At 64.7% G+C, this 10404-nt stretch overlaps 1 protein-coding gene across 1 annotated transcript; it reads left to right on the forward strand.

The window, feature by feature from the left end:
- Positions 1-436: 436 nt before the first annotated feature.
- Positions 437-2224, forward strand: RPS15 (ribosomal protein S15). The gene is made up of 4 exons (XM_042927841.1): positions 437-795; positions 1157-1242; positions 1751-1985; positions 2076-2224. Exons 1-4 carry the CDS (start codon positions 793-795, stop codon positions 2187-2189), a joined length of 438 nt encoding a protein of 145 aa, XP_042783775.1. The 5' UTR covers positions 437-792; the 3' UTR covers positions 2190-2224.
- The last annotated feature ends 8180 nt before the right edge of the window (positions 2225-10404 follow it).

Here is a 10404-nt window from a genome sequence, read left to right on the forward strand (position 1 = left end):
CCCACCGTCTACTCTCTGTCTCTGTGGACGGGACTCCTCTAGGGACCCCCTGTGAGTGGGGTCACGCAGGACGTGTCCTTCTGTGTCTGGCTTCTCTCGCTGCACACGGTGTCCTGCGGGTCCGTACACGCGGTGGCGGGTGGCAGACGTCCTTCCTTCCTAAGGCTGGATCATAGTCCGGCGTGTGGATGGACCACATCGTGTTTATCCTTCGTCCGCGGATGCATACTTGGGCTGTAGTGAATCATGCTGCTGTGGACATGTAAATCTCCCTGCTTTCAGTTATTGGGGTGTATACCCAGAAGTGGGACAGTACTATATAGCTCTAATTCCTTGTCCCTCTTTCTCTGTCATCGTTATACCCGTCACGTGCACAGACGTTACAGAAACCTAGTAGTGCATCGCTACGGTTGCTACTGTACCTGAGGCCCTCCGTTAAAGGCGGCAGGTCCCCATCAGGGCCGCCTTCTCGGGGCACCTGTGCGGAGCCAGCGCCCCGCCCCTCCCGGCTGTGCGCCGCCCGCACTAGGACGCCAGCTCCGGCGGAGCGCTGGGCCCGAACCCACGGGGAGCGCGGGGTTCCGAGAGAGGCGGCGAGGTGTCCGAGGCCCCAGCCGCAGCGTCTCCTTAGCGAGCGCCGCCTGCGCTCGGCCCTCCCGCCAGCAGAGGGCGCGCTCATCAGCCGAGAAAGCGGAAGCGCGTCCGAGCTGTCGGGCGCGGGGCGGGGCTCAGGGCGATCTCGTGATAATCGCGCAGGCGCGGAGGGGCGGTCCTTTCCGAAGAGCTGACAAGATGGTGAGTGCCGCGGGTTGGCGCGGCTCTTCCCGACTCATCCGGCGCCATCCGCGGTCTGGCCGCGCCGTGAAGGCCGGAGGCAGGCCGCCCGGCTGCGGCAGCCATCTCTTGAGCCTCCGGGGCCGCCGCCTATCGGGGGGCGGGGCGGGCCGGGCTGGTGTCGGGATGACGCGGGGCGGGGAAGGCCCGCGCAGGCCGACGTGTCCTGGCCGAGCCCCAGCGACCCGGGGCCGCCCGCGCTCCCCGGGGACGGGCCGGAGGCCGTGTGTCCCCGCGGGCCCCCGTGGGCGCCCGAGGGCGGCCGCGGGGGTGGGAGGCGAGTCTGCGGCCGCCCTCTGACCCGCGCCCCGGGCCCGCGCAGGCGGAAGTGGAACAGAAGAAGAAGCGTACTTTCCGCAAGTTCACCTACCGCGGCGTGGACCTGGACCAGCTGCTGGACATGTCCTAGTAAGGGGGCCGGGCGGGGCCGGGGCGCTGTTTGGGCGCAGCGACGTTTGGGTCGAACCTAATTACCGGGTGTCCCCTCGTGACACTGTTTACACCCGCCGAAAACGCGGGAAGCTAGAACGGGCTGGGGTTTGGCGCGTGGCCGGAAGCTCCTAGGCAGGGTGGCGGAGGTCTGGCTGGGGTGCGGGGACACGGGCTTCTCGGATTCCCCGCAGCCTTCCTGAGCGTGAGCTTGGGTCAGCGGGGCCGTGAGGGGCCGCCCCCCCCCCCCCTTTCCGGGAACACAGGTCGGCAGAGGCCTGGTTGGCTGGAGGTGCAGCACTTTGCCCAAGAGGTGCCGGCCACGTATCCGCCTGCCTCAGTTTCCCCATCTGCAGCTCGCAGCTCTTGACCTTGAAGGCTTCTCCCCAGATTTGGGGCGGTGCAGGGCAGCAGCGACGTTCGCGGCTGGACCCTGGGGACTGTCGCGGCCCAGCCGCTCATGCCATCGCGCCCTGCCCCCCCCCAGCGAGCAGCTGATGCAGCTGTACAGCGCCCGGCAGCGGCGGCGGCTGAACCGGGGTCTGCGCCGGAAGCAGCACTCGCTGCTGAAGCGCCTGCGTAAGGCCAAGAAGGAGGCCCCCCCGATGGAGAAGCCCGAGGTGGTGAAGACGCACCTCCGGGACATGATCATCCTGCCCGAGATGGTGGGCAGCATGGTGGGCGTCTACAACGGCAAGACCTTCAACCAGGTGGAGATCAAGGTACCCGTGGGGCGCGGAGGGGCGGGGCGGGCAGCGGGGGCGTGTCCGCTCACGGTCGCCTGACTGCTTGCCCTGCTCCTCCCCCTGCAGCCTGAGATGATTGGCCACTACCTGGGCGAGTTCTCCATCACCTACAAGCCGGTGAAGCACGGCAGGCCCGGCATAGGGGCCACCCACTCGTCCCGCTTCATCCCCCTCAAGTAGCCCGTTCGCCCAATAAAGACGCAGCCTGTTCTGGTCGCGGGTCTGACTGTTCCTTCCCTTCCGTGGGGCTGGGCCTGCTCACCGGTCGGAGGCTCAGGCGGTGCGTGATTTGGGCCAGTGCTGGGCAGCAGGTGGCCCTGGTTTCCTGCTGTGGACACAGGGATGGCCCCGCTTAACAGCGGGGCCCAGCGCTGTGTGGGTAGGGGCTCCGCATGAATGGCCTCGGCCCCGTGACCAGTGCAGGTTGTGTGCGGTCCTGTCTGTGCCCCCTGCCTCTGGATCCTTCAACCGAAATCCCACAGGTGCAGCCACAGGCCTCCCCTGGAGCCACCGTGCCCTTCGGGGCTCCTCCTCCCTCGTCCGGTCCTGGGGGTGTGCGTGCCCACAGGTGAATTCCACGACCAGCAGGAGGCTTTGCGCAGCCTGAGCGCTCCCTTCCTGCGTCTGCACACGCCGGTCCGGCGACCCTCACGTGCTGTCCGGGTCTGGGTCTCGTGTGGTTTCCAGGGGCAGGGTCACACCAGCCCCTAGGGTCTGATGAAGGGTCCCAGCCCTGCTCCCCCAAGTGTTTCTGTCGAGATTTGTTCCATGATGAGGAAGCCCTACAGACCAGGGTGGACTGCTCCTCGGTAGGCACTGGCCAGGCAGTGGTCCCTTTGGCTCGCTGATGGACAGCGTGGGGGGGGGGGGATGGTCGAGGTGGGAACCCTGGTCAGCAGGAGAGTGTCAGGCTGGCTGCCTGCTGCATGTGTGACAGTGGTCACAGTGTCTGCGCCTCTGTTGGGGCGGTGAGGGCCGGCCAGGAGGGGAAGGGAGGGAGACCGCGGAATGGAAAGGCGCTCCTGCCTCCCTGCCCTCCCCCTAGCGGCCACTGCCACCACCTCCGGGCTTCCTTCCTCTGCATTTTGATTTGCTCGGTGTTCTCTCTTGGGTTGTGGGTGGCTGTGTTTATAATCCACAGCAGAAGGCAGTACGGGGAACGGCCAGACAGCTCGCGTGACCAGATTAAACGGGTTCCCCCAGGTGGGCAGAAGGAACCAGTGTTGGGACCAGATGATCTGGAAGTACGTCTGTGGCCTGTGTGGCACCATCCCTGATAAGGCAGCCCTCTCGCCCGGAAGACGTGGGCCGAGAATCTAAAGTGGTGGGTGTCTGGTGTGGCAGGGAGCAAGGCCACAGGAGGCTGCGTGGGCTGATGCGAGGGGCCTGGAGCTGCCAGTGGGGATGCTGATCGGGGCAAAGATCAGGGACTCGGGGGTCCTTTTGGACAGCCCCCTGAGCCTGGCCGCGCTGCGGAGAAGCCGACTCACCACGTGAAGTTGGAATATGACTGGGGTGCGTGAGATGGGACCTTAACTGAGGTGACTGGGTGCTTTGCAGTTTAAAGGCCGTGGTCAGAGCTGTTGACTGACATCTGGTCAACACTGTCCACACTCCCTTCGTTTGGAACAGCAGAAGCCTCTGTGACCTCCGCCAGCAAACTGCCCACGAGGCCCAGCGAGAAGAGGCAGGGTTCGCTGTGTCACTCCTCAAAGAATAAAACTGTTGGGTGTCTGGGTGGCTCAGTCAATTGACTGTTGATTTCAGCTCAGGTTACGGTCCCAGGGTTGTGGGATCGAGCCCCGTGTCTGGTTCCACACTGAGTGTTTAGCCTCCACTCCTCACACAGGCACATGCTCTCAAAGACAAAACAAAAAAAACCTTAAAATACAAGAAACTTGTTTCATGGAAGATTGGCCTCGGGAGAAGAATGTCCAGGGCGGCTGTGCCCCTTTACTGGAACGTGGGTTGTGACCCTGAGCTTGGAAAGCCATAAAGATGGGCAGAGCATGCTTGGGTGGCTCAGTCGGTTGAGCATCGGACTCTTGATCTCAGGGTTGTGAGTTCGGGTCTTGCACTGGGCATGAAGTCTACTTAAAGAACAGAGCTTTTAAGGCACTAGGCCTCCCTGTGGGAGCAAAGTGCACATGCAGACCGTTGTTTGAGGACGGGAGAATCCCTCGTGCAGGTGGTGGTGGGTGCCAACCAGGGGTCAGGCTCATGCACCCAATGATGGGCAGACTTCAGGCCAAAAGGCTTGCCATCTGTTCTCGTAGGTAAACCTTTGTTGGCGTTCACTCCACTGGCCCGTGCAGCCAAAGTAGGGCCTTTATAACAGATTTTGTTCTACAAAAACCAGCAGGACCCTCCCCGACAGCAATACTGCCGTCACCCCCCTGTAGGGCTTTGGAACCCTCACTGGAAGCTTCCAGCTCTGCCACCATGGGCCTGGGTGGGCTCAGGGAGGGAAGGATCAGCGATTACTGTTTTCCTTAATTGCAGTTTGAATTTCTATCAACCACTTACGTGTAATTGGGGGGCAATGCATATTAGTGTTACAGGTGAAAGCGATTGTGTCCCACTCAGACCGAAGTGCCCACCCCAGCTGTCAAGTGACACTCCAGGCCAGAATGCACTCTGCAGAGCCCAGGCTGTGGGGTAGGGGCCTTAGTCATCCGGGCTGTCTCACTAACCGGGCCCCTCTAATGGCCCGAGGTTCAGGCTCTGCCTTCAGACCCCCAGTCACATCCCTGCCTTTGTTTCCTTCTGCGTCTGACACTCTGGTCCAGTCCACTGGGTTGCAGCCCACATTCGCACCCACCTGCCGTCCCCAGTACTTCAGTCACACAGGCAGCCCCCACCCTGGTGCTGGGTTCCCCTCTCCCGCCCCCCCCCCCCCCCCCAAGCCCAACTGGGCCAGCTGCCTTCAGAGCCTGTCCCAGATCTGGCCAGGTCACTATTTCTCACCTGTTGGTCAATTTGAAATAAGCAGGTATTCACCCCCTGACTTCCCCAGGCTCCAGAAAGCACCCCGAGTGCTGGCTTGTTCTCACATCCAGCCTTTTCTGCCGGACACCTACCCGCTGATTCATGGCACCTGCTTGCAGAGGCCAAGGCAGCGCCCCCTTTCTCTCGCTGCTTGTCCTTTGCTGTTCCAGGACTTAGCACAGTTCCTAAAAACGGCCCTCCACGACCCCTGCCCCCATCCCTCCCAGACTAACACAGTCCCCTCCTCCCTGGTCTCCCACTGCCACCAAAGGGCGCCGGTGAGCACCGCGTCCGGCGAGTCCCTGCCCTGCCCACCGCCCTCCAAGGCTCGCAGGGGTCGTCACATGTTCCTGGGACCCTGCACAACCCCCCCCCCCCCCCCCCCCGCCCCGCCTCACACACACACACCTCCTCCCTTTGTTACACGTGCCGGGATGCTGTTACTCGGGTCTATTAAGTGTCCTTCCCAGCAGCCTTCCACGCTCCCACCTCCCTGCTGTTTTCACCGCTCACCGCGGGCCAAGTTACCGTCCTCTTGTCGGCGGCCGTTCCCTCTCCTCCCAGTGTGCTAGTTTCCCACGGGCATTCTGTTGCAACGACTGTTTACTGCACAAGGCCCGGCACACAGTAGGTGCTTAACAGAGGCTGCTTGAATGACTCGGACGGATGTCTGTCGACGTGTGGTGTGAGCCAACAAGTCCCATCACTGAGTCCGGCAAACTGGACGCGCACCGCAAATGTTTGCTGAATGACTAATGGATTGAGCGCGCAGCCGGAGCCTGGCTGCTGCCGGCCCACGATCCAGCCCGGCAGCCGATTGCGGCCACAGGGCGGCGCCTCCCTCCATCCTTGCGAGATCGCCATTCTCCTCGGGACCCCTCCCCGCTCTCCCTCGTCCCCCCTCCCCCGTCTGCTCACTCAGGTCCCCCTCCTCACACCGCCCACCCGAGTCCTCAGTCCCACGAGACGCCCTCCCCCCGCTCCTGCGAAGTCCCGCAGACCCGCTCGTCCGCTGCCTCCCGGAGGAGTCCCCGCCCGGCCCCGCGGTGCGAGCCCTCCCCGTAGTCGCTCCGCGCAGGCGCAGGAAGTCTCCGCCGAGCCTCCCCCCTACCCGAGCAGCTGAGGGCGGGGCGCAGGCTGGTCCGGGGCGGCCGCGGCTCCATGGGGCTCTTGGGGCTGCTGAGCCTGCTGCACTCAGCCTTCTTCGGGGACCAGGTAAGGCGTGGGGGGCACTCCGACACGCGCACGGGGCTGGACGGGTCTGGGGTCTAGCGCAGTCGCCGCGGAGACCGTTGCCAGGGCAACCGCTTCAGGCTGTGCTCCGGGGGGGGAGCCCCTCCCCCGCGTCGCAGCGGATCCCCCCCCACCCCGGGTCTGCGCAAGCGCAGCCTCGGAGAAAGACCACCCCCCCCCCCCCGACCCCTCCCCACTGCGCGGACGCAGAGAGCAGCTGGGGCGGTGGGGACTGCGACGGGGGACCGTCTAGCCGAGGCTCCGTCCCGCACTGGCGGGTAGGGGCTGGGCCACACCCTGCACCTCTTCGGGCCTCAGTTTCCCTTTCTGGGCTCCCAGCGCAGGGCCGACTCCGACCTTCACCGACGCTGAGGTTCACAATATGCATCCCACCGGGCCTGAGAGCTTTGCCGGCCTCCGTAATCGTTCTGAACCTCGGGGCTCTCACGTTCCCGATTTAACGGGAAACTGAGACGGGGGGCGCCGCGAGGAGCCCAAGCCTTCGTCTGGGTTGGAGCCTGAGCGCGGGGCGGAGGCGCCAGCAAAGGACCAGGCCCGGTGGCCAAGGGGAGCTGTCCGCGGTGCTGACAGGACTCTCTCTTGCCCTCTCCCTGCCCGGGAAACTGAGGCCCGGAAACCGGGCAGGGGATCCACCCCGGATCCGGTTTCGGGGGCACGGCGCCACCACTCCCTCATCTCCAGTAGTATTCCCTTTTCCATCAGGGCTCTGCTCCGTCACCCAGCCCGCGCCCCATCTCTGTGGTCGCATGACAACCTGGTGCCTCTCTGCTTCCCTCTACCCCCACCCCAGCTCCGAGTTGGGGGCGGGGGGGGGGGGAAGGGACACCCATGGTTCTGCCCCGAGCCCCTAGCACAGTGGATGGTCAGTGGAAGAGCGCGGGCCATCAAGTGGGAAGAGACACTGAGGTCAGGCTCAGAAGACTCAAAGGCCCTCTGAGTGACCCTGTTGTGCTGGGCCAGATGCTGGCATGGGGCTGGGGCGGGGGGGGGGGGGGGGCGGGCAGGGGGAAGGGATGGTCTCAGGGTGAGGATGTGGATAAGCGAGCCCCACGATTCAACTCTCCCCTTGAGAGCCCAGCAGTGGTAGGGAGCACAGAGGATCCCAGGGAGGGCGCCTGGGGAGGACCCCCCCCCCACTAGGCCTGGGTACTGTGCCTTGAGGGGCTCCTCATTCCCCCAAGACTGGGCTTGGAGTCCTGGGGTGCCGTGGGGTTTCCCGAGGCTCTGTGGTTCTCGGATTTCCAGTGATCCCTGAGTCTGACTGTGGCTCAAGAATTTAAAGGCTCAGGGATATTGGGGGATGAGGGGCAGGGTGTCAGAGATGTGGTGCTCCAGAGGCTTGGGGACAAGGGCATCTTGTCTTGTAGTCTCAGTGCCTTGTGCCCTCAGCCTTCTGGTCCCCAGGGAGGGGGAAGCCCAAGGCTGGTGAGGCTCACAAGTGAACTGAAGCAGTGTGCTCCCTGGCTTAAGCCTCAGTGTCCTCATACATACGAGGGCAAGGCTGGCCGTCAGACCACCCTAAGACTGGCTGAGAGGGGTCTGGGGAGCAGCCACACCTGAAACTGGGTGAGGGGATAGGACTTAGTTCTGTGCGGGCAAGGATTCTCCAACCCACCTCCCAGTCAGCAAAACAGGCAACTGAGGCCAAAGAGAGAGACGGCCAAGGTCACAGTGAAGCTGGGCCCTAGGCTCTGTCCTCTCCCTGCCCCCATTCCGGCTCTGGCCAGTCTGCTCTGCTCTCGGTGATCAGCTCGGACTGCCCCTGCTCTAAACCCCTGGTAGTGAGCTGGCGCGGCCCCGCGAGAAGCCCAGGCCCCCTGACAGGGGACTGGCTGCTCAGCTCCAGGGACGGCACATGTCATTCCTTCAGCCCCGGGGAATACCTTTCCCCTCCTTGCTTCCATAGCCAACTCTTACTCATCCAGGAGAGGCCAAGCACTGCTGTCCTTTTGTGCAGCCTTCCCAGCTTCCAGAAAGAGCCCCTCTGCCCCCCACACCCCCTTCCCAGGGCCCACAGGCTGGGGACTGCTGCGTTTGGCTGTGGAGGCTCCAGGACAGCCAGGCCCCCTCTCAGGGACCCCCCCCCCCCCCGCCCCGGCAGTGCTAGCCCAGGGCGGGGCACACGGGACCTCCTGCCACCCAACAGAACACAACGTGGTGTGTGTGCCCTTGGCTGCCTGCCTTGCACCAGCCCTTACAAAGGCTGCACCCCCCACCCCACTTCACCGGGGGCGGGGAGGGGAACAAGGTTCTCGAGGCAAACATTTGCCACGGCCCCCCCTCCCCCAGCCAGGAAAGACAGAGGCAGGCCCCCTAAACCACGTCTCCTGGCCCAGAGCCTCCTTCCTCCTTGGGGCGTGCGTGTGTCGGAGGCAGTAAAGACTGGCCCCAGCCGCAAAGTTCTGGCTCTGTGGACCCATCGAGGACCTGAGACAGCTGGGACCCCAGGCTTCTCCTTGGCCTTACCTTCTGTGAGGGTGAAATAGTGTGATGGGAGACAGAGACACAGAGAGACAGATTGAAAGAGAGCGAGAGACATGGGGTGGATAGGGAGTCGCGGCAGACACCCCTGGAAGAGCTCTGTCAGGCGGGAGACAGAGGCGCCGGGGTCCCCAGTGCCTCTCAGCCTGCCCGCCCATCCCCCACCCCCACCCCTTCATGCTGGCCGTGACCCCGCTGGCAGGGGGTGGGGAGTGCAGTCTGGATCCCGAGCCCTGCCCCGCCCTCACCCGTCCGCACGAGGCTCGGCTGGATCCGTCGGGAGAGGCTGGCCTCCCCCTTGCCCCCCCCCCCCCCCCAATTCTGATGTAACATCCGAGACCGCATGCTTTTTTTTCCTCTCAAATTCTCCGGATCCAGCCGCCGGAGGTTCTTGACCGCTTTACCCCGGAACGGGTGGAGGGCACAGGGTCCTCGTCCTCGGGGCGCCCCCCCCCTCCCCCACCCCCCCCCCCCCCCCCCCCCCGCAAGCCCTGCACACGCAGTCCCCGAACCCGCCCGGAGGCCCGACGTCCGGCTGCCGCCGCTGGTCCCCGCCCCGGGGCCGCCATTGGCTGTTGCCATGGCACCAGTCCGTCTTCCCGCGCCGCAATTGGCCGCCGCGCCCGCATCCCGCATCCCGCATCCTCCCCCGCGCGCGGTGGTCTCGCCCAGCTCCGGGAGCGGCGGCGCCGCCTGGCCAGGCCGGGACCGGGCTTTGTCCGCCCCAGAGCCCTCTGCCCGCGCCGCCGAGACCCCGGAGCCCCCGCCCCGCGGCGCCCCCGCCAGCCCGGCCCAGCCCGAGATACAGTAAGCGCTTCCCCGGGTGGAGGGCAGGGGGCGCGTCCGCCGCCTCAGCCGGGGGCGGGGGGGGGGGGGGGGCGGGGGTGTCTCCATCCCCTTCTCTCTGCTTCACCTGTCAGCACACGCTTCGTTTCTCCAGGGTGGAGCCAGAAAGGGAAACTGAGAACCGGGAAGGTTGGGCCCCTGCGTCGCTGCTGCCGGGCCCACGCACACACCCACCCACGGGGTTCGACACTCGGACCTCCCAGTCTGCAGGCAGGCCTGCTGTGTGCTTGGGGGGTAGTGCTCCTCCTCCTTGGACATCAGGTTCCTTCTCTGTAACGTGGGGTTTGAAGGAAGGGCCCTTTTGGGGCACATCTGCCGTCCTCCCCTGAAATTTGGCCACTCACGGCTCAACCAGGGGAACTGCCAGCTATTGGCGCTTTCCCTTCTGCAATGGAGATCTCTCGGGGAGGCTCCCAGGAGTCCCCTGACGCAGCCTGGGGATGAAGTCCAGGCAGGAGGGCTTCCTGGAGGAAGCTGCACCTTGAAGGGTGGCAGGAGTCAGGAAAGGTGCTCCGGGCAGAAAACTGCACGTGCGGAGGCCTGGGGAAGGACACTGCAGTGTGGCTGCTGGGTGTCAGCGAGGCAGGGTGCATGTGGAGGAACTGGCTCTTATCTTGAGGGCACTGGGGAGCCATGGGCGGTACTGGAGCGAGGGAGGGATGGAATCCAGTCGTGACTTTCAAAGCTTCCTTTTGGCTTTCTGTGAGAGTGGACTGTGGGAGGCCAGCGAGGCTGCCCTGATGGAAAGGGTGTAGGGGGCCTGGGGGAGAGGGGGCCTGGCTGGGCAAAGCTTGAGGGGCTGGTGGGAGTGTGGAGTTGGGGAGGC

Source organism: Panthera leo, chromosome A2 (assembly GCF_018350215.1).
Source record: "Panthera leo isolate Ple1 chromosome A2, P.leo_Ple1_pat1.1, whole genome shotgun sequence".
In the NCBI taxonomy this organism is placed as follows: Eukaryota; Metazoa; Chordata; class Mammalia; order Carnivora; family Felidae; genus Panthera; species Panthera leo.